The sequence below is a fragment of the Vanellus vanellus genome, assembly GCF_965231255.1.
Source record: "Vanellus vanellus genome assembly, chromosome: 24".
NCBI classification, from domain to species: Eukaryota; Metazoa; Chordata; class Aves; order Charadriiformes; family Charadriidae; genus Vanellus; species Vanellus vanellus.
In genome coordinates this window covers 3777858-3801205 of record NC_138929.1, presented here as the reverse complement: position 1 = coordinate 3801205, position 23348 = coordinate 3777858, and the positions used below count along the sequence as shown (strand labels likewise).

The window sequence follows — 23348 nt, the reverse complement described above, 5'->3', positions numbered from 1 at the left end:
AGGAGGGCCAGGGGGTATTTGGTGTCCCCGACAGCAGTGCTGTGCTATGGGGACGTAACCACAGGCGAACGGCACAAGGATGGTTGTGCTGGGATGGCTCTGAGGCTTTGGGCTGTTCCCCGCTGTTCCCGGCTCGTCCCGAGGTTTTGTGGGGCTTATGGAGGCAGTGGAAAATTCAAACTCCCTTTTTTGGGAAGGCTGGATCAAAGGGAAGCCGTGGTGAGGCTCCCAAGGGGATGTGGATCCTCAGGGATGCATTTGTTAGACCTGACCGCGGGACGGAGAGCTGTGCCTTCTATACGCTCCTCAGTGCGTCATATTTTAAGCAGGGAAATAATCCTACATATGACTTCATGCAAAGACTCCCCGGGGACGTGGGTCGCTGTAGGGAGGCTGGGGGCAGGGCTCAACGGAAAGCTGTGGGCACAGCACGACTCTGTCCCCCCATAAGGAAGACATTTTTCCCCGTGAGGGCGGTGAGCCCCCGGCGCAGGGTGCCCCGAGAAGCTGTGGCTGCCCCATCCCTGGAGGTGTTCAAGGCCAGGTTGGACGGGGCTGGGAGCAACCTGGGCTGGGGGGGGGGTGTCCCTGCCCAGGGCAGAGGGTGGCACTGGATGGCCTTTAATGTCCCTTCCAACCCAAACTGTTGTATAATTCTGTGATTTTACGGCACGTGGGGTGGCACAGCGGGACCAAAGCCGGGTCAGGGCTGTATCGGGGACTGATGGGGACCCTTCACGCTGCCCGTTGTATCGGTACGGTAATGTGAGTTTTAATGCATTCACACTCGGTGCATATACACATCCTGGAGCCATTAAGGTGTTTGTGTGCATGGCGGCGGGTACCAGCGGAGATGCTCTGTGTGTGGTGGTGGGTTTTTATATATCCTCAGGCCAGGCATACGCACACGGGACTTACGGACATATGCGTGTGAATGTATATATAACCTGTGCATGTCTTCTTATGACTATGAAGTGATGAGATTTATATTTTTGGCGTATTGCTTTAGTACCAGTTAGCCTCTATGTGCGGACTGCTGAGGAAATCCTAAATTCCGGCACCGGTGTTGCTCTGCAGCCCCCTCAGCTCTCAGTACATCTCGACACACGCTGCATCCGTACCCCATCCCACCTTGAGATGTACCTTTGGCTGCGGAAGGCCACCCAAATATAAAGGGTACCTGTTGCTTTCCCGCGCGTCGGAGATTGCGGTGCGCATCCCGAGGAGCGTGGCTGAGGTTTCCCACTCCTGCGCCGGGGAGCGCGGCAAGGCCAGAGCTGCTGGCGCCAGCCCAGATCGGTCTCTCGCGCACGGGTTTTCTGACTCAGTCTTTAATTACACGGCCGCAGGCAGCTGCGTTGCCGGTCCCTGGCTCAGTGGTGTGCAAGGGAAGGTGGCTGCTTTGCTTCTTCCAGCTGAAAAGCTGCTCGGGATGGCGGGGATGGGGTGAGCGGGGGGAACCCGCGCAGCTGCCCCCGTCCGCAGGGGTGTTTTTGGGGAGCTGGGCAGGTCGGCTCGGCGATGTGTCGGGGCTCAGCGAGGGAGGCGAATTCTGCCAAAACCAAACAGCCCCTCGACGTGCTGCCTTTTGCCAGAGAGGATGATGCCTTTGCGGAGCTCGCGTCGTGTCCCGCGCACCCCGGGATCCCTCCCCTGTGCCATCAAGAGGTATTGCCACCAGCAGAGTGACAAGACGTAGGGAAAATCAGCTGTAGGAACACCTCATGCTGGATTTAGGCCACTTAATTTTCAACGTAGGGTGACGCCCAGTTAATCCAAGCCTTGTCGCCGCGTGGCTTTTCTCTGCCCAGTTCCTGCCCCAGGGTCTCGGTTCACCAGCCCTGCCGAGGATTCGGCACTGGGGTTTGCCTGGGGAAGGTTTTGGGCTAGTTAGTGAGTACAACTGGTGCTGCTGGGGGTCAGATGAACCCCAGGGCTGACCCGGGCGCCGAGGCAGCGGGGTGTGAGCCTGGCTGCTCACACTAACCCGGCAGCAGCAGGTGGCCGCAGTCTCCCCCACAGACCAGCACTAGAAGAGGACGAGTGACTTTGTACTGGGTGTCATGACCAGGGGCACTGGGTCCCGCTGCGGGCACTGCCGGTTCCTCTCCATGTCCGTCCCTTCCTCTCCTGAACCCCTTTCGCAGCCTCTTGCAGCCCCGGCTGCCCTTGCCTCGGCCCCAGGCTCTGGCAAGGTGGTCTCCTGGTCCCCTGCGATGGCAGCAAGGGACGCCCCCCTCTTTGGTCCAATACCCCTCACCTAAAATCCAGAACAATACCAGGAACAAAATTGCCAGAACTACTTTTTTTAACGCTTTGCTAACTTACCGTCTCTTTTGCGTGGTTCCCCCCTCCTCCCTCCCCAAGTCCCACCAAGGAGATTTAGAGGCTCAATTTCCTCCAGGTCTAAATCCCTTAAGTGGCTTTAACCTCCTTAACCGGCTTAGGGATGCTCTGCACCTTTCCCATCTTACATCCGCGGTTGTAGGGGACTCTCCTCCCGCCCAGCGGTGCTTTCTGCCAGGTCTGCATCGGCCTTGAGCACACGGTGACGTGATGGCACGGGATTAGCAAGTGTGTTGGAGGAGGAAGGGCCACGTGGTACATAGGTCCCCCAAAGCCACCCAAAATTCTCCGTAGCCTCTTCCCCTGCCACCGCCCTGCCCCGTCTCACTCCAGCCGTCACGTGCAGCTAGGTTACATCTGTCTCTCTTGTGTTTTGTTTTTCTTTCTAACAAGGTCAAGGTAGGAGGTTGAAGTTTAGTCTCCCGTCCCTGCGGCGACTCACAATCCAGCGGAAATCTCTGCCCACCAGTGAGTTTGATGGAGTAGCCATTGACTATGGAAAGGTAACCGTAGCCTTTGTCTGATATAAGCCCATGCCTCAGGCCAGGTCCCAGCGCTCTTCCTCCGCTCTCCCCATCCCGCTCCCCCTCGGCTGCTGTGGCTCGGGCCGTACCCGGCGGTAGGGGCTCCGGCGCTGGGTCAGCGCTGAGCGCTGGCCCCGGTGAGGGCTGGCGGTGAGCGGCGGTGCTTTGGTGGCATGAGATAGAGCTAGATGGTGCTGCTCCGTGGGGTCCGCCCGGCGCGGCACGTGCCGTGGCTCGTGGGGGGAGCGGGAGACGTGCCCAGTCGGCGGGTACCGCTGCCGAAGCTGGGAGGAAGGTCTGGCTCCATAGTGCATGTGGTCTGTGATGGCGGAGCTCCAGGGAGTTGTCCCCACCCCAAGGAGGGCACGTGCTGGTGACTGGAGGAGACTGGAGCAGGTCTGGTCTGAGCAGGCAGTGGCAGGGACTTTGCAGGCAAACCTCGAAAGGGCACATTTCCCCACCTTCTCCTGGCGGGGGGCAGGCAGCGCAGGCAGCTCGGGCGTAGTCCTTCAGCTAAGACTGTGCTTTCCGTGATGGAGCGTGATGCTGTCATTGCTGACACCGTGAGATTGGAAAAACGTTGGTGGGACCTCTTTAGAGATTGCTGTTCTTGGCGGCTTCTTGACTCTTAAAAGTGCTCAAGGTACCTCCGGGCAAAGACGTGTTGTTTTCTGAAATGCTGCAGCTTGAGGCACAGGGCCGTGGGCAGGAGGCTTTTGCTCTGCTAACCCACCCCCAGGCACCAGGTTGTCGCTCTGCTGGGTGTATCCAGACAGCCTGGATAAAGCTGCTTCCCCAAATTACAGATATGATGAGGTGAAAGGTGCGTGTCCTCTCAGAGGTTGTGCTTACAGCAAGTTGAAGACATCTGCAGCATTATCAGATGCTCTGGGTATGTCACCCTACGGACACCAGTGCTGGTAAAGGCTCTGGGTGCCCCCGGGTTGAAGCTGCATGGAGCTGCAATGTTTCAGGTGTACACACATGGAAAACGTTCACTGGGGACAACCTGATGACCCACCACTTTGGTGGAGCCTGGTCCAAGTCGAGGCAGCCCAGCAGACGTAGGAGCAGCCAACAGCCGGCCCCTCCAGGCACCCCATCCCAAAACCTGCAATAAGGTCCTTAGGGATGGCGAGAAGTGCACCCAAAATCCCAGTCCCTCCAGTGGGTATGACTGGTATGGGCATAGACCTATAGGTGTCTGCCCTAGAAGGTGGCTGCTTTGTGCGCTCCATTGCAGAAGTCATTAAAGGCTGGAAATTCTTTAGGTCTCCAGGGAAAAAAGTTTAGCAACGGCCAAGGGGTGCTGTAGGAGAGGGAGGACCACATGTGGCCCAATTTGCAAGCCCAGCAGCTCCTCCAGTGCTTCCCGGTGCAGAGCACATCCTCTCCCATAGACGCCAGCACAGGACCCTGGGCACTCACCCGCGGTGGTGGCCCGAGCTCTTGCAGCAGGCGAGGGAAGGGCAGGTCCAGCGGTGGGAGGTAGGCACACCTCAGAAAAGTGCAGGGCCAGGCAGGTACTCCAGGCAAGCCTATCCCTAGGGTCTCCTCTTCTCTTCTTGCTCTGGCCTCCTGCTTCCCAGCTGCGCAGCATCGCCTTGCAAACCGCCCCGCACCCGCCGCGCCTCCGGTAGGAGCTGGTAGGAGGTAGGAGCTGCCAAGTCCCCGAGGACTCGGTCGCCCCACCGCAAAGCAGGTCCTGGTCCTGGTTGGAGATGACCTCAGGAACCGCAGCGCTTCCCAGCCCTCTGTCCCTCCTCTTACCTCCCCCGGCTCCCCCTCCTTCCCCCCCAGCACGCGAGGACTCCTTCTAATAAAACGCTTTCTCCCGGCTGTCTTAAAGCCTGGTGGTGACTCCCTGATTTTGAGGGACTTGAAGACATCGCCCAAGGAGAACTGTGTGCAGTCAGAGACCGAATCCCTCCTGGAAAAGGAGCGGAGGCCGAGCCTGGAGGCCGACCCCACCCTACAACACTCGTCCCCGAAACAAGAGCCTCCCGTGCTGGGCCCACGAGGGTCGTACTCTGCGTGGGGTTTCTTTCGGTCTCGCCCTGGGGGCAGCTTCCACAGCCTCCGCAGGGTCTCCTCCTTGGACAACTTTGAGGCTGCGAGGTCTGAGTTCCAGAGAAAATTCAGGGAAAGGAGGGCAAACTCAGGTAGGGGAAAAACCCCGGAGTTGTCGGTCCTACTGCGGGAGCCATGGTCCTGGGCGATGGCCCCAGCACGTCTCGGGGGGGGGGGAGGGAGGTCTCTTACCCTGCACTGCTTTTCCCTCTGTAAAGTGGAGATAAGCTGTGGTCTTCTCCCCAAAACCCACTGGTCTCCACGTGATTCCCTGCGTAGGCAGGTCCTGCTCTTTGGGTACAGCCATCCGTGGTGTTGTGCGTGAGATGTGAGACTGCGCGAGGTTGCGTTTGGCTTCCCCACACGAGGGGCATCCCGACGCCGTCCCACCTCCCCGGGAGGGAGGGAAGGGGTCTGCAGGCATGCGCGATGTGAGCTGTGTCCATGTGTTGGAGGTGGACAAGACACCAGCCAGGCCACTCTATAGGGCCGGAGGAAACCTACCTCCACCCCGGTGTTCACGTCCAGGCCTCTTGTTCTCGTGACAGAGATGATGACAAATGAGATGGAGGTCAGGCAAGAGAAGCCTCAGTAACTGGGGATGGAGAGAGATCAGTCTGCAGTGTCTGGCTTGAGAAAACGGGGTGGGGGATCACAGTATCACAGTATCACAGTATGCTAGGGATTGGAAGGGACCTCAAATGATCATCTAGTCCAATCCCCCTGTCGGAGCAGGAACACCTCGATGAGGTTGCACAGGAAGGCGTCCAGGCGAGTTTTGAATGTCTCCAGAGAAGGAGACTCCACAACCTCCCTGGGCAGCCTGTAATCATGATCCTCACATAGTCACGGGTTGCAGAACCCTCAGGAGGGGACACAACGGAGAGGGAGGGAAGGGGAACGGGCAGGGGGGGAAGGGTGGCAGCAGGATGGCGGGTGCTGACTGCGCACCTTCACAATGTCTTCAGACACCTCCTGCCTGTGCTGCCTCTTAAATCAATGTCAGAATGCAAGGGCTAGAAGGGATAAAAAAATGAAAATATAACCCTGCCCTGCCTGTAGGAGATAGAGAGGTTGAGACACACTGGTTACGGTGCTTGGGGATGTTCCTGAAGCCCTGGGTGTGGGTACCTGCTCCCTTCCACAACTACGCATTGCCACAAGCCTGACCACGAACCGACCCCCTCTGGGCCTTCCTCCCTGGTCCTGCACTGGGGTGACACTGAGAGGCAGGTCCCCAGGGAAAACTGCTGGGATCCAGCCCCACTGCAGCTCTTCTTCAAGAGAAAGCTCCGACCTCCCTGCTTGGAGCCTGGGGATGGGTGATACATCCGAGTGGGAACATCATCCAGCTTCTGGCTCAGTTTGGTGGCTGAAAACCAATGCAGCAGCTCAAGGAGCTACGCTGGTCGGGCTGAAGCATGCAAGGGTGAAGGAGCTCCACCTCCTTCTTCATCTGTTTTCATGCCAGTTTTGGCATCCCTCGCTGGTGGGTCTCATTGGGGCTGGTCCCCAACCTGCCACAGTCTCCATGGTAGCAAAGGATATTGGGTGCCTCTATGTTTTGGCAGCTGGTCTGAGCCCCCTAAAGGAGGTTTAGTGGTGAAAAGATGGGTGATGTGTCTGAAAAGCAGCCCCCTCTTGGGCGTCTTGGGTTGGGCATCCCATGTCTGAGCCACCCCAAAGAAGCCAAGCCTTTATGGCCAGGCAGACATTGGTACCTTCTGGTGGCACCTTGTGGTGGTCCCCAGCTCCTGGATGTCCTACACTGAGGTCAGGGCTCTGTGGACTGGCTCCTGCTTACACTGCCCTTCTCAACGCGCCTCTCTGTCCTCTTTCAGAGGCTTCCCATGTCAAACCCAACCCCCCGAACTCCACCTCGGACTCAGACCTCATGAAGTACCGGACCATCAGCCAGATCCCCCAGTTCACGCTCAACTTCGTGGAGTTCAACCTGGAGAAGCACCGCTCAGGCTCCACCACGGAGATCGAGATAATCGCTCCCCACAAGGTTATGGAGCGCACCCAGAATGTCACTGAGAAGGTCACACAGGTACGTGGGCAGTGAGATGCCACCAAGGCAGTGGTGGGGAGGTGGTGCTGCAACCGGGGTACAGTCACAACAGTTCCTGTGGCTTTTGGAGAAGAGCATATAGAGCAGTGATACCTGGAGTTTCCATCCTAGGACATGCCAATATCATAGAATCATAGAATGGTTTAGGTTGGAAGGGACCTTGAAGATCATCCAGTTCCACCCCTCTGCCATGGGCAGGGACACCTCCCAGCAGATCAGGTTGCTCCAAGCCCCGTCCAACCTGGCCTTGAACACCTCCCTATGTTTGATTTTTATCTCTTCCTCTAAATGGTTGAAATGCTCTTTTTTACCCTTAAATCAGTATTTCTGGTAATTTGTGGCCAGGGGAACACCAGCATGAACTGCTCATGGGGTGATGGTGGCCTTGAAGGGGACACGTGTGTGCAAGTTTGTGTGTGCATGTGGTGTCGTTCGTGGGGGAGGCTCTGGCCCCGAGGCGCTTGGCCAGGGACCCCACACCAGGAGCACGGGTGGCCATGCCAAGGGCCACGGGATCCCCTGGGAAACAGCAGATGGCACTGCACTGTCACCGACACGTGTGGCGCTGCCCTGTCACTGCAGGGGACACTTGTGACAGTGCGCTGTCACAGAAAGGGACACGCATGGCACTGTACTATCACCGTGGGGGGGACACACAGACATCAGTGTGTGTGAAAGGTGCTGCTGTACCCTGCAGTCCCGAGTAGGGAGGGACCAGTGGGGAAACTGAGGCACAGGAGAGCACGATATACAAAATACCGCTAAGGGCACCTCCCACCATTGCCAGCAGCAGCCGAGGGCCAATTTAATGAAAATGCAGCCACCTGACCCCAGAAAAACCTCCGAGCTTGACAGTTTTTTCCATCAAAGTGGGATGCTCTGCAGGATTTTCCTCCTGTCTCGGCACCGGCAAATCTTTACTCTCGCTGCCTCTGTGCACAGTGGGAGAGGCTTCCCACGGCACAGGGCAGTTTTGGGCTTGTTGTCATACTGGCTTGTCTCCTTCAACCTGAAGTCTGCTTAGTCCCTTTGATCTGGAGTGACCGCAGTGACCCGGGATCAACCACTGAACGCCCCAGTGGGACGGCGAGCAGCCTCCATGCTCCTGTCCCCATCGCAAGGGACACCTGCACACCAGGGACTGCAGCTGCATGCCGGCGTGATGCTGGCACGGTGGCACCAGCCACTCAATGCGGGGTCATTCCCTGGTTGTGGGGTGACAGGATCGGAGCTGATGGGTGGTGGCTTCAGGGCCTCGCGGTGCAGCCGCATGGCACCCACAAAGGTCAATCTTCCCGTCACCTTAAATCTCCAGGTGGGATGGGATGGGATGGGATGGGATGGGAGGGGAGGGGATGGACCTCTCCTTCCTGCCACATCTCCCCATGGCCTTGGGGGACCCAGTTTTCCTGCCCCTCCTCACCCCAACGTCCCCCGCACCTCCCGCCAAGCCATGGCTCCCTGCTCCTGGCCACTAAATAATTCACATATGAGGCAGAGACAGCGGCGAGACACCGCTAACAGCTAACAGCGTCTAAAAATACCGGCTGGCGGGCAGGGAGAGGCAGACACAGGCTGGTCGGGGTGCTCCGGCCCCACAGTGAGCAGGCAGGGAGGGCAGGTCACAAGTGCAATGAATGTGCTGGGCTCAGCCTGCCAGGGCTGTGGCTCCAAGGCACGGCTGAAGGCACATGGGGACGCCGTGGGGTCAGTGCCACCAGGCTGGGGTCCTATCTTGCAGGTGGCACCTCTCCCAGTCCCCCCGAACTGCCCCGCGGGCAGCGGGTGGTGGTGGAGCTGGGCAGGAGGGTGCTGGGGACAGGGATGGGGGGGCTGAGTTGTGTCATACACGCTGGGAGGGACACTGGGTCATTGCTGGCCTGCAGCGAGCACCGTGGGCCTGATCCTGCCCAGCCCCTTGGGCTTGAGGGTCTCCTGGTGTCTGTGGTGTGGCACCCCCTCCACAGCTCGGTGTCCCCCTCCTCATCCCCATCCCCATCCCGGGGCAAGGCAGGAGGAAGGCACATGGCCGCTGGTCCCCACGGGGCACAGCAATGGCCTGGGTTAGCCGGGGCCATGGGAGCCTCCCCCCTCCCTCACCCACAGCCCGCACGCACCCGGCTCCCTCCTCCCTCCTCCTCCTCCTCCTCGTCCCTCCCGTGGCTGCCTCACTCCCTCGCTCGCTGCCCGGGCACCCAGCACCCCGCTGCCAGCACCCAGCACCCCGCACCATGAGCCTGTGGCTGCAGCTAAAGCCAGTAAGTGCAGGGGGAAGGGCACGAGGGAAGGGGCACCCAGCGGAGTCTCCACGGGGGACACCGGGCGCTGCCACCCACGGAGACTCCCGATGCCACCCAGGCCACCCCAAGGTGCCACCCGCAGCCCTCCCCGTCCCCGAGGGGTAGAGAGGGACAAGGCTGCAGCTGCTCCCTGGCTCTGTGTTGATTTGGGTGCTCTGTTGGGGGTTCCTTGTTATCCCTTTTCTGCCTCAAATATTTGGGGTTGTGTTTTTTTTTTTTAATTCCTGCCTGGAAAACAACAGAGCTTGACCTGCTCTTGCTTCTGCTGCACGAGCAGGGACAAGGTGCAGGGCAGGCGTCCCAGCGTGGGGAGCAGCGTTTGGGGGCCCGAATTCAGGACTGGCGCCACAGAGCTGCCTTTGGCTGGATAGGACAGGGGGATTCGGCTGCTGAGGGTGGAAGCATTCCTGGTTTTCCCAGATAGAAGGTGTAGGAGCCCATCTCAGGTCCACTGGACACGTCTGAGCTTTGGGGACAAAGTGTTTTGCCAGCATCGCCTTGTCCCCTTCCCTGCCATCCCCGTGAGTGCCGGTCCCCAAACCCAGCTGGTGCCTCATTCCCCTCCGCAACGATTGCGTTTGGGTCACTTTTTCCAATCCCTCCCCTCTCCGTCCGCCAGCGACGTCGGCAGCTCCCGCTGCCCCATTGGTGCTCTCGTCCCCACGGGGGCCCCAGCATCGATTGGGTTTGATTAATCCACGCTGGGCTCCCGAATGCCCTTCGCAGCCGCATGTCTCCCACCCGCCCGGCCGAGTGCATGCGTGCTTGCGTGGGCGATGCTGCAGCCCCAGTGCTGCGCCCGCCGTGCCGGTCGCTGCCTGGGCGCGCGGGGTTGGGGGCCCCCATGGTGGACACCCGGACTTCGAGGGTCAGCTGCCGCCTGGGGCGCCGGGCAAGCTGCAGGCAGGTAGGAGCCGGGGGCACCCCCAGGGCACGGGACCCACCGATGTCCCGGGGCTGCGGGATGTGGGAGTGGCGGCTCATGGTGGGACGGGGCTGTGGGGCTGGATCTGCTCCGGGTTGCAGCACCAGGAGCCCTTGGGAAGCCCTTGAACCCTTGAACAAGATGGGTGTGCGGGAAGGATCAGGCCCTTCTTCCAGATCTATTGCTAGAATCGTGGTGGTGCCCATCACTGTGGCCTCGGGGCATGTGGAGCATCCTCTCTCTTCTCCTTCGCAGCCCGGCACAAAGCACCCTTTCAGCTGGGGGCTCCGCACGGGGAGAGGGCACTGAAGTGCCCCTTGCTCTCCTCCACAGGTGGCACTGATGGCCAGCACCACAGGGACACCCAGGGGACAACGGAGCAGCAGGGGCAGGCAAGGAGGCTCCGGCTGTCCCCAGATCCAAATAAGCCCCTTCATGACACGGTGTCTCAGCATCCAAAGCAGGACAGCCCCAGCCTCCCAGTGCCCAGCACCTTGCATTGCGTCCCCAGGGTGGCTTCAGAGCCCACCAGGAGCTGGTGTTGGTCTCGGAGGGGGGAACTGGGATGTGTGGGGACTCACTGGTGCCGTGGGAGTGTGTCCCCATGAGGGCAGACAGACCTAGGGACACATGACAATATGGGACGGTGCCTGCATGCATGAGATGGTGTTTGCACGTTGGTGGCCACAGGTCACCCGCTCCCTGGGGATGCTCAGATGGGAAACGGGCATTGCCCGAGGCCAGGCTTTGCTGTGGGTGGCCCAAGCTGTCCCCTCTGCTTGGAGGACAGCTGTGCCAGAAGGACATCAAGGGAAAGGTCCCTGATGGGGCTGAGAAAGGAACCATGCAAAGCTTGCGGGATGCCTAACATGCCATCACCTTTGGGGCCAGGCCATGCCACAGCCATGGGACTGCATCTCCAGGCTTGCTGTGCCAGGGACACCCAGCAGCTCCTGGGCTGGTGGCACAGAGCTGAGGGCACAAGGAGGCATGGCAAGAGGCACTTTCCTCCCTGTCAGCATGGTAGAGTCTGAAAGGTGTAAAGTGGGAAAAAAACTTGCCCCAAGGGTGCTCTAGCCATTAGGGATGGACAAGGAGCTGGGCAGACCTTGATGTCACCCATAGTGGGCAACTCAACTTGTGACCTCCTGGACAAACACACATGAAGGTGACGAAGGTGACAAAGGTGAAAAGGGTGTAGGAAACCCACTGCATGCTCCTCACTGCCCTACCAGCACATGGGAGCTCCTTGCCTGGCTCCTGGCCTTATCCAACCTCTCTCCTTGTCTCCCATCCTTCTCACACCCATCTCCTGGCAGGTGCTGTCCCTGGGCGCTGATGTCCTTCCCGAGTACAAGCTGCAAGCACCACGCATCCACCGATGGACCATCCTGCACTACAGTCCCTTCAAGGCTGTGTGGGACTGGCTTATCCTTCTGCTGGTCATCTACACAGCCGTCTTCACCCCTTACTCAGCGGCCTTCCTGCTCAATGAGGAGCAGGTGGAGGAGAAGCACTGGGACTGCAGCTACTCCTGTGACCCACTCAACATCATTGACCTCATCGTGGACATCATGTTCATTGTGGACATTGTCATCAACTTCCGTACCACCTACGTCAACATCAACGACGAGGTGGTGAGCCACCCTGGCAAGATTGCCATCCACTACTTCAAGGGATGGTTCCTCATTGACATGGTCGCCGCCATCCCCTTTGACCTTCTCATCTTCCGCTCTGGCTCTGATGAGGTACAGACAGGGCTTGGAGGTCCATCAGGACAGGAGGGGACTCATGGGTGGGTGGGAAGAGATGTATGGGAAAGAAAGAGATATGGATGGCTTGATATAAGCAGTGGGTGGCTAGATCTGCAAGGAGAGGGGTGGTTAGTCAGAGGGATGGGCAAGGATGTCGTTACAGGTTTTTATATAGCACCTGGGACCTGGGATTTTATTTAGTAGGGTCAGACAGCCACACAGACCATACTTGTAAGTGCTAAGATAGTGTCTTACTGGACCCACTCCCCTTGCTGGGGCTGACCCAGCAGAGCAGGCTGGGAGCTCAGTTTAAGGACTGGCCCCACACGCCAACGAGGACAAATTTGGGGTCACTTTGCCAGCCAGACTCAAAATGTTGGCAATAGGATGGCCCCTGTGGTTACTGCACTACCTGGAGGCCCCACCTCAGCTGAGAGCCTGCGGCATGGGGTGAAAGGCAGCTGTTTTGGGAGCAGCGGTTGGCAAGGTGAGGACCCATCAGGAAACATGAGGTCGGCCTTGGCTCCTCTCACTCGCTCACCTGTAATCCCAGGGCTTGTTCCCTTCATCATCAGTGGAGGGAAACTGCCCTTTCTATGGCATGATTCATCTAACCTATTTCAGGTGTCACCTCCAGGACAAGATGATTCATGCTTTAGAAGTGCATTTTTATCCTTCAAAGGGAGCGTGGCTAGGCTGAAGACGTGCCTTTGACCAGATTTATCTTCTACTTGTCCCTGAGGTTTCTCACCTCTGCCTTGCAGACCACCACTCTCATTGGCCTCCTGAAGACCGCCCGGTTGCTGCGCCTTGTCCGTGTGGCCCGCAAGCTGGACCGCTACTCCGAGTATGGAGCAGCCGTGCTCTTCCTGCTCATGTGCACCTTTGCCCTCATTGCCCACTGGCTGGCCTGCATCTGGTATGCCATCGGCAACGTGGAGCGGCCCTACATGGAGCACAAGATCGGCTGGCTGGACAACCTGGGTGACCAGATCGGCAAGCGCTACAATGACAGTGACCTCTCCTCTGGCCCGTCCATCAAGGATAAATACGTCACTGCCCTCTACTTCACCTTCAGCAGCCTCACCAGTGTGGGGTTCGGCAACGTCTCACCCAACACCAACTCCGAGAAGATCTTCTCCATCTGTGTCATGCTTATTGGCTGTGAGTGTCTGCCTGTGTCCCGCTGTCCCCATCCCTGCCGTGGAGGCTGGAGGGGCTGCTCTGGGGAGAAACAGGGAGACACCCACCAGGCTGTAGCATGTGAGGTTTTAAGAGAGCGTCTCCCTCTGCCTGTGCCTCTTCTGCACAGACAAACAGAGGGGGAGATAGACAGAAATACAGATTTCAGAAACCCACTGGTTTCAGGTGCATGGTAGATACAGGCTTTGGAAACCTGTTGGTTCCAGGTCTGAGGTAGTTGGACACCCATCTCCCCATGTCCGGCTGAGTCCTGCCCTCTCGTTGCAGCTCTGATGTACGCCAGCATCTTCGGCAACGTCTCCGCCATCATCCAGCGCCTGTACTCGGGCACGGCCCGCTACCACACGCAGATGCTGCGAGTTAAGGAGTTCATCCGCTTCCATCAGATCCCCAACCCCCTGCGCCAGCGCCTGGAGGAGTATTTCCAGCACGCCTGGTCCTACACCAATGGCATTGACATGAATGCGGTGAGTATAGGGCGGGGAGGCCCCGTGTCCTCATGGCACCTTGTCCTGGACAACCCAGAATCCAGCTCTGGGTCCACCCAAACATTTCCATCCTTCCAACCAGGGTGGGGAGGAGGCAGGAGAAGACTTGAGAGGCTGGAGACAGAGTCTGTCTGCCCATCCGCCTCCTGCATCCCCCTTTCTCCTTCTCCCCCTCTGTCTGTCCATCCCTCCATATCTACCCAGAGGTTTTCCAGGCCCGTGATGGCATTTCTTGGTTGGAGAGTGGGTTCGGAGCCGGCACACTGGTGAGGAGCTCAGAGCCCCCATCGGCGCTGAGCACTTTCAGGCTGGTGTCTGTTGGTGTCACAGAGCCGCGGAGCCGGTATCGATCCAGCTCCTCTCCACACTGCCGGTTGCTAAGCAAAGTGCATCCCGCTCTCAGCGGCAGGGAAAGGAGGGCATTTAAATAAACCTCGATCCATTTTAATTAGAGCCCAGAGAGGCAGCTGTTTGTTAGCAAAGGGGGGATCAATGGTGGAGCCGCGCTGGAGAGACGCCGTGTCTCCAAGGCTGGCGGGGAGGCTGGTGCCAATGGCGCCAGGGCACCAGAGGAGTGAGGAGGGGGCTCAGCCGGGGAGCCCCAGGCTGGGGACGGGGTGTCGGGACTCGGCTCATGGCCGTGGGGTCCAGAGCACAAACACGCTGGCTGCAAGGCAGAGAGAGGAATGAGAAAGGACAAGGCAAGGCGAGAGATGGGACCAGGTACTCCCTGTCTCTTGGCCCTGGGCAGGCCATTAGCCCGCTCGTTCCCAGCTCGTGCTCCCTTTTTTCCTAAGACTTGAACCTTCTCTGTCCCTGGGCACTACTGGGACGTGGATTTGCATGAATTCAACCCCTCCGACTTTAGCTGCCACTGCCTCGTTAAACAACTGGGCAGCATTTGGAGGTTTGCTGCTGGGAGAGCTTTGGGTTAAACCTCTCCCATGGAGACAGCCTGGGCTGGACATCGGTGGCAATAACTAGAAGCAAAGCCGTGGCACCCTACCAAGCATGGGCTCTCCTGGCTTAGTGCAAACCCAGGTCACAAATCCCCTGCGACAAGCTGAGCTTACGGCTTGGACGTGCCGCCGCTCACACCAATTCCTGCTGGATGCTGCTGAGACGCAATACAATCTCATCAATCATCCCGCGGCCCGATCAATTCGTCCGCCCCTGATTTCCCGGTAGGGAAACTACGGCGCTGCTGCCAGCCTGTGAGATCATGACGGAGATGGGAACGAGTCACGCTCGCCGGCCGCAGTCTCACTGGCCCAGATTTGGCCACCAGTGGGATGTGAGAAGAGAGCAAGGGGAACCCTGGGGCCATATGCTGCTCTCCAAAAAAAAAAAAACCCCAAACCTAGGTGGATTTTACCCTGGCACCATGAGCCATCAATGGCAGCGGCTTTCTCCGTATTGCGAGTTTTACCTTGATTTCACCTTCAGATTTAGCTTTTGTTCAACGTGAGGTATTTGCCATGGGTATATTTAGCTGTTGCTGCACACAACTGGCCTGTGCTGCTTCTTGGCATTCAGGCAGGTGCTGTTTAATTAGGACAGCACCTTGTTACCAGTTTGTGCTCTCATTCAGCCAAGATTAGTGGGCGGAAAGATGAAAAGGGGGATATGCCACCAGTGGGTATAAATAGATTGATCTGGTTGTTATTATTTATTGCTCGGGAGTGCTCTCATCCCCGGCTGCGTGCCGTACAAGCCAGGGACAGGCAGGCAGGCGTCCGCCAAGGGTTGATCAGAAGATGTCCTCAGCTTTGGCTTTCTGGGCTCAGGAATTCCCCATTTGGCCCGCCGTGTCACACTGCACGTCACACAGCCTCCCAGGGCTGCCACGGCGGTGCTTGCAGGGAACAGTGGCATGATGGCATCTCTCCCTCGCTCTTGCTCTTCGCAGGTGCTGAAGGGTTTCCCCGACTGCCTGCAGGCAGACATCTGCCTCCACCTCAACCGCACGCTGCTCCAGAACTGCAAGGCTTTCCGAGGAGCCAGCAAAGGCTGCCTGCGCGCCCTGGCCATGAAGTTCAAGACAACTCATGCACCGCCCGGAGACACCTTGGTGCACTACGGAGATGTCCTCACTACGCTCTACTTCATCTCCCGGGGCTCCATCGAGATCCTCCGGGAAGACATTGTGGTGGCCATCTTAGGTGGAAAAGTCCTTCCTTGCGGGAGGGCAAGGGGTGATGGGCAAGGGAGGGGGAAGGGTGATGGGTGAAGGGTGATGGGCGATGAGCAGTGGATAAAGGGTGGCAGGTGAGGGGTGAAGGACTTCTCTGTGTCCTGGTGAAGGGGAGGCTGTTCCTCATCCTCTGGCTGGTGACTGCAGCAGTGGACAGGGGACAGAGGATCCCCTGTAAATGGCAGGGAGAGACCACAAAGTAGTGAGGAGAGCAGGGCATGGCTCAGCAGTCCTCAGCCATCACTGATGACTCACTGCCCTGGCTCGGTCTCCCCATCAGTGATGGCTTTCATGGTGTAATCCCCAGTGTCCACAATCAGGGTTGGGGTTGCTGGGCATCCCCATGAGCCCCAAAGTGAGGTCTGCTGGTGCAGTACATCTGGAACTGGGGTGGGTGCCCACCTCCCCCTAATGAGCTGTCTGTTGGCACAGGGAAGAACGACATCTTTGGGGAGCCCATCAGCCTCTACGCTCGCCCAGGGAAGTCCAATGCAGATGTGAGGGCCCTGACCTACTGCGACTTGCACAAGATCCAGCGGGAGGACCTGCTGGAGGTCTTGGACATGTACCCAGCCTTCTCTGACAACTTCTGGAGCAACTTAGAGATCACCTTTAACCTGAGAGATGTGAGTGCCAGGGCTGTCCCAGGGAGGGATGTTGTCAATGCCATAAATTTGGCAAGTGGGAGGGCTGAAGCAAGGGTGTCAACAGGTGCTCCTCACTCAGTTTAATGGTGGACTTGCCAACAGCCGCGTTTCCCAAGGGGTTATGGATCCCCCCACAGCCCAGCAGGCACGTGCATACTGCACGTTCCTGAGCTCTTCGTAAAAGTTGGCCCCACAAGCCATGTCGGTAGTACGCTGCTCTGCAGCATCTGTAAATCATCTCCAGGACTGCTCCAGCCTAGGCAAGTGGGTCACACACATGTTTTGAGGCTGATGAAGTAAGAAATGTTCTCATGCTTCATTGAGTTGGGTACCAGCTTCCTCTAGAAATTCCTTTTTAAATAATCAGGTTTGCAATCTATGGAAGGCTTGGAGCATTTTTGTCATTGCTGTTTGACTCTTAAACTTTATGACTGGACTTTGTCCTTTCATGATATTTTTTTCAGAGACACTTGCCTGCTAAGATAGAAAAGAAAGTCAAATTCCCTCTATGTCCTGTCCCACCCCAGGACATCCTGCCCCACCCCAGGGTGCCCCTTCGCTCCCCATGGCCCTGACACCCCCAACTCAGTCTCAGAGCATCAAGGCCAGCCTCCAGGATCTCTTGAGCTATGCCACCAGTCCAGGAGTCACTGGGTAGGACAGGGCAGTGATGGAGAGCCAGAGGTGGCTGGAGACCAGCCCTAGGAGGATGCTGAATGGGCTGTAGCCCCCATGGCACCCAGGGCCATGGTACCCATGAATGGGATGCGGCACCTATGGATGGGACATGGCATCCATGGATGCACCTTGGTGCCCATGGATGGGACGTGGCAACCTTGCCCTGGTGACCAGCCCCTCTCATTCCTCAGGCAGACAGCGTTCCCCGCTCACCACTCAGCGAGGAGTATGACTGCACCTACCGACGGGCGCGCCGACGCAAGCATTCCCTTTGCCAGCCCAACAAGCCCGGTGAGTCCCACAGCGTCGGCAGCACCTGGTTTGCAGGGCTGGGAAGCAGGATCATTGTTTAATTACTGCCCTAGCAGGCACCCCAAAGCAGAGGTGGCTGTCAGTGCCTCCATCCCTGCAGACCAGTATGTCCCCACCCTGGGGGCACCCACACTGCCTTCCCTCCTTCTTCTTAGGATGCCCCAGCCCTACAGGCACCCTGGAGGGGATAAGGGATGATTTTGCCAAGTGTGGTACTCCCCAAATTAACCTGTTGTACTGCCCCACAGACCCAGACACCGTCATCTCTGATGCAGAACAGTATCACACCTACTCAGAGCTCACCAACCCGCAGAACCCACTGAGTAAGGACCAGTGGGACGACCTGGGCAGCAGCACCACTCCCTGCTCCCAGACCAGTGACGATGAGGCCAAGACTGGCAGCCCTACAAAACCTCAGCCCTTCCCCACATCCAAAAAGGATGACTTTGCTCTGCCGAAGCTCAGCCTCATCACCACCAACGCCAGCAGCACAGAGGTCGGCAAGCAGGCAGCGGAGAGCAGCCAGTCCTACGCAGGTACCCACAGCTGCAGCCAAAGCTGGCAGGAGGGGGGCAAGAGATGCTTGGGCATGGTGGCCTTGTCTTGGGGCAGAGCCAAGCTACTCATGTGGATTTGAGGGGTGCCACGCTTGTGGCCAAGGGTCTTTTGTCCCCAATAGTATTTGCTCTGTCCTCTCCCATGCCCTGCAGTTTCTCTTAGCACCCAGGGACCCCTTTGGGGTTGCCCCAAGGGGACAAATGCTATGTTCCTTCCATAGGCGTGTTGGGTGCCAGTGTGATGGACTGTCCATGAGCACCTTGGGTGCCAGGGTGATGGATCCCCATAAGCACCTCAGGTGCTAGGGTGATGGACTCTCCCTGAGCCCCATGTATGTCAGGGTGATGGGTGATGCCTCTCCATGTTGGGTGATGGACTATGGAGCACCTCCATGCCAGTGGGGCTGGGGGATCCAAGATAGAAATGTTGAGATGTCTCCTCTCCTTCCAGCCACCCCCCTGGACATCCCCAACATGTTCACCTTCTGGGAGGACGGAAGGCCAAACCACCACCCGGAGCCTTTGCAACACATCTCCTTGGTACACAGCTCGCGGGACATCCCCCTGCACAGCGACTACAGACCAGGGCAGATTGAGTCCAGGCTGGAGCTCCTGCAGGCCCAGCTCAGCAGGTGGGCAGGACCCCCAAGGCACAGGGTTGGAGAGCACCCAGGGGGACTCTGGGCCACCACCTTCTCCTGCTCTCTAGGGGTGGCGCAGTGGGCTCTGTGTGCACCAGGTGCTCCTGACCCTCTGGGACACCACATTCCTTGGGGAGGTGGTGGGAGCGCTTTGCAAATGCAGCAGCTTCTCAAACCGGCTGCAGCCCAGCATCTCATCTGCTGCTGTCCCACCACCCCTGGGATCTGCCACGTGGCCACTGCCTCCAAACTTGATGCAATCACAGACATGAAACCACCCACAGGCTCACGACCTTGAGCCTTTTGCAGGCCTCCTCTTCCTGTTGCAAAGACCTGCAAACATCATCTTGCTTGAGCAAACAAGTTTCGTGCACATTGTTGCCCTCTAAATAAGAAAAAAGATGTGATTTTTGAATGAGAAGGAAGAGCCCACACCAGACACGCAGGGTTAAAGGCCCCAGGTAGCACCCACACGAGCGGCTGGCTCTCCCACCCACGGCTGCTGCCCAAGTTAAGCTCACTTCACCACAGAGCCCACACACGTATTTCAGCGTCTTGCCAACACGCCATCCCCGGCAGTGGGGGCTGGATCTCCTGCCCACTCTGTAAGTCCTGCCCAGACCACTGCCTGCGAGGGGGACTGAGCCCACTCCTGCTGGACCTCCTCATTTCAGTCAAGGACAAGGCAGAAGGAAGAGACTTATTCTGCTTTTCCACTTCCTTCTATTCCTCGGTTAAAAATGGTTGGCACCAACCTGCCTTGCTCCCATCTGTCAGCACAGGCAGCTGGCCCGGAGAATTGATCCAGGTTGAAATGAACGATTGCAATTTTTTTCCCCCTCTAGGGTAGTTTTAGCTTTGTTCAGTTCCCTGCTCCAGATCCCAGTTTGGCTTCACAAAAAATTGGGCAGGGGATGATTGAGTGTGGCGGTAGAGAGATGGCAGGATTGATTTCTCTGTGGCAGCGCTGGTTTGAAGCTCTGCTAAAAACCTCGCCAAGCAGCACCAGGCAAAGCATCATCACCCTCGGGCAGCTGAATCGGCACCTCTTCCCCAGTGCCTCCCTTGCCCGGCTGCGGGTCTGGCTCCCGTGGGATGCAGCGGGATGCACTGCACTAATGCTGGGCTGCTCTGTCCCCAGGCTGGAGTCCAGGATGTCGTCAGACATTAATATAATCCTCCAGCTCCTGCAGCGCCAGCTGTCCCAAGTGCCACCCGCATACAGCCCCATCTCGCCGTCCTCCCACAACCTGGCCATGTACGGCATCCTCCCACGGAGTCTGGAGCCGCTCGCCCCCTGCGCACCCCTGGAGGACGAGGAGCCGACGACCCCAGAGCAGGTAAGGCCACTCATTCAGCACCATTCGAGCTTCCCTCTGCCCCGAGCAGACAGGTCCTGGCCATCCAGTGGTTCACTGCAGCCTCACTGCAGGCAAAGCCCAGCCAAGCACTTTGCTCCTAGGCAAAGCCCAGGGGTCTTGAAATGGGAGTAGATCTACCTAGAGATGCTTCTTCCCGGCGTATCGCTGATTTTGGGGCAGAGCCTGCCATCTCCAGCACTACCAGGTCACCCCATCAGTAGGGAGGGGAGTGGGTTCCTCTACTCTGAGGCTTCCTCAGGCAAAAAATAACATTTCAGGGCTCGGGGCCTGATGGGGTGAAGAGAGAGTGTGGCTACTTTGTTTTGCTTTTGCCATAACCCACCTGGTTCCTCCTTTCCCACCAGAGCCCGAGCTACACGGAGGTAGAAAAGTTCCACTTGAAATCCAGGGACTCCTTGTCAAGCGGGATGCACCTCACTGTAGCATCTGACGAAACCGTGACAGTCTACTCCGAGCAGGAGCACCATTCCCCACCTCTCCCGAACCCAGAGCCTCCCCACCAAAGGGCACCAGATACCCAGGGACTCTTCCGGGGCTCTCGTTTCCCCTCCCTCCCTGAGCACTTGGAGGCATCCTCCGAGCACCAGGACATTCAGAGACACCTCTCCGACCCAGTGCTTCCTGGAAGTTAGAGATGCGGGGGCTGCGAAGCAAGTCAAGAGGAACCTCAACTGCGAGCTCGGTCAGTTGATGTTGATTTTGACTGCAAGGGTAAGATGGAGGACAATGCCATTGGCTCAGGGGTATAATTTGTAGCTCTCTTCTGCCACCGTGAAAGGAAGCATAGAGTGGCTGGCTTCCAAGGTCAACGTTTTCCAGCGATTCCCATAGAGTAGATTTCATTTGCACATTATAGTGAACCCAGAGCAGTTCTTTCTTACAGCCACCAACAAGCTGGCTAGGCCAAACGGTACCCACCGCCTCTTCCTTGCCAAGGCTTCCTCTCGAGAACGGTGCAAGCCAAGTGAGCCACAGCGACTGGAGGAGAGCAAATCCACGGCTCATTGCTGCAAGGCCACTTTGCTGTCAGCTCCTTGGAGCAGGGACCATTGTGTTGGTACTGGGCTTAGCCCAGAGGAGCCTGTGGGCATTACAGAAAGGGTAGTCACCAGAGGAGGAGGAGATCTCCACAGTGTGGTACTGGGGGGAGCTGCAGGGGGGAAGCCCAGGACAAGGACAGAGGAAAGAAGCTATCCTTGTCCTACTCGACTGCCACTGAGAAACTAAGGGCCAACAGCCCCTGCCACTTCAGCATGCTTCAGCATGAGTCCTAGGGCACTGACTTCTCCAGCAAGGCTGATCGCGCCTTGCAAACCCCAACACACACGCCACAACTCCCCAGATAAACCCAACTGGTCACTGACCTGGGCATAAAGCACAAAACTCAAAAAAAAGCACAAATCCCAGAAAGCCGAAAAGCCCCAGACACCTCATCTCCAGCCCTTCCTCCCACCTTCTCTCTTTTGATAAAGGTTTGATAGATGCTTCCTCCTCCCAGCCCTTTCCCTGGCAGACTCCCACAGCATCCCCCGTAGGAGAAGCCCACTTAGCACTGCCGCCTTGCCGTTCGGTTAGATGCTGTGACAGTCCTAGGCCGCCTGCTCAAGTAATGTATCGAGCTCCCTTTGAGAGTAGTAAAACTGTGAGCATCTCTTTCTCTGGAGTTTTAGTGTACACTTTGCTAATAAAGATGTTTTTGGCACCTAACGCAGATCACAGCTGTGTTTGTTTGGAACATCCACAAATTCATCCCTGGCAGGTGCTAATCTGCAAAAACCCTTGAAAAGGCTGTGGTCAAACCCCAGTTGTTTCATCCAGGGACTGTGGGGCTAACAGAGCCCACGTGCAGGTCTTACAGGTCAAAGACGGGGGGGGCTTTGCTGAGCAATTCCTTCCCGATAGGATCCTGTCCAGGCTCAGTAGCAATTTGCAAAAGCTCTTCTACAAGACCAGCCTGCTGCTCTTTCTCCTGCCTGTAAGAAATGACCTCGCAAACACACCTCAGGTGAAGATTACACCAAGAGTCTAGAGCCCAACCTACATCTCTCACTGAAGGGCACAGGGCTCCTGTCCAAACGGGACGGCTCCTTTAGAAGGGCTGGACCCGGGCCATGAGAGGGGAGGACAGACCCCTTGCCCTCAGCAGGGGGTTAAACCTGCTTCTCCCCAGCCGATCTCACTCCTTAGGGGGCTAAAACCAGCCGCCAGCCCCTGCCCAGGCCCAGGCTGGCACAGTCCCACAAAGGGGCTATTTATATCCCGGACCAGCCCTAGTTCAGGCTGGCAGCGGCCAGAACACCTCCTCCCCGTCCTGTGCCTCAGCTCAGGGAGCCAGGAGGTGTCGAGGCCTTTCCAGGAGGTGCACAGCACCTGGGGAGCGCCTGCACACCCTGCCAGGGCCTGGGGCACCCACAGGCCCTGCCGTGAGGGAGCCGAGCTGCCCGCGGGGGCTCGAGCCATGCACTGGGCCTCCGCCGGCCCTGCTGCAGGTAGGAGCTCCCTGGGAAGCTGATACCCACCCGCGCCCCTTCCCCAAGTAAGGCGCCGGGCACACGCCACTGCTGCTGCGTGCTACCAAAAATAAAACCCCGTAATTAAGTTTCAGCTCACTGGAGACAAACGCGTCCCCATCCGCCAGTCGGCGGAGGCAGGACTCGAACGCGCGGTACAGCTGTGCGCCTGAAGCGCCCCCCCTCCTCGTCCCGCCTCGGGCTGATGTGACTGGCACCGCTTCCACCCAATCGCTTATCAGTAAGGGCTCAAGATCCCGCCTCGCGCCACTGCGACCCCTGATAGCCAGTAAGATCTCGAGAACGAGCATGGCCTCCCTCCGGGGCGGGGTCGAACGCAACGGTAGGTTATCCCAGCCAGAGGGTGAGCGTCCGTTTAGAATGAAGGGCAAAATGACCAATAGAAGAGCGAAGAGGGCCAAACGGACGGGTAAATTACCCAATAGATGCCCGAGATCCTAAGTGACAGGCAATACAGCCAACCCGCACCCAGTGGGCGGGGCGCCCCGCGTGGCTTCCGTTCCCGTTGTGTGAGGGGCTGAATCCCGAACGGCCTCCGCGCTGCTCCCGCTGCCGCCGGGGTCTGGAGCCGGGCCTGGGGGCGCGGCGCCGTGCTGCGGCCTCCCCCGCTCCCCGCCACCTCTCCGGCCCCGCTGCGCCCCGGCTGGCCGCGCTCCGCCTCTCCCCCGGCCCCGCTTCGCCATCCCGCTCCCTTCAGTCGGGCCCACCGCTCCCCTCCCAGC

General features: G+C 58.2%; 1 protein-coding gene across 1 annotated transcript in view; it reads left to right on the top strand.

The window, feature by feature from the left end:
- Nucleotides 1-20729, top strand: part of KCNH6 (potassium voltage-gated channel subfamily H member 6) — a gene marked incomplete at its 5' end in the record, with an annotated part of 33427 nt that extends 12698 nt beyond the window's left edge. Inside the window, 11 exons of the mRNA XM_082495141.1 lie at nucleotides 6782-6993; nucleotides 11559-11987; nucleotides 12758-13157; nucleotides 13464-13663; nucleotides 15594-15846; nucleotides 16311-16504; nucleotides 17395-17494; nucleotides 17764-18051; nucleotides 18524-18704; nucleotides 19855-20053; nucleotides 20440-20729. Coding sequence (XP_082351267.1) covers nucleotides 6782-6993; nucleotides 11559-11987; nucleotides 12758-13157; nucleotides 13464-13663; nucleotides 15594-15846; nucleotides 16311-16504; nucleotides 17395-17494; nucleotides 17764-18051; nucleotides 18524-18704; nucleotides 19855-20053; nucleotides 20440-20727 — 2744 coding nt within the window. The 3' untranslated portion in view covers nucleotides 20728-20729. The remainder of the gene's footprint in view (nucleotides 1-6781; nucleotides 6994-11558; nucleotides 11988-12757; nucleotides 13158-13463; nucleotides 13664-15593; nucleotides 15847-16310; nucleotides 16505-17394; nucleotides 17495-17763; nucleotides 18052-18523; nucleotides 18705-19854; nucleotides 20054-20439) is intronic.
- Between the last annotated feature and the right edge of the window lie 2619 nt (nucleotides 20730-23348).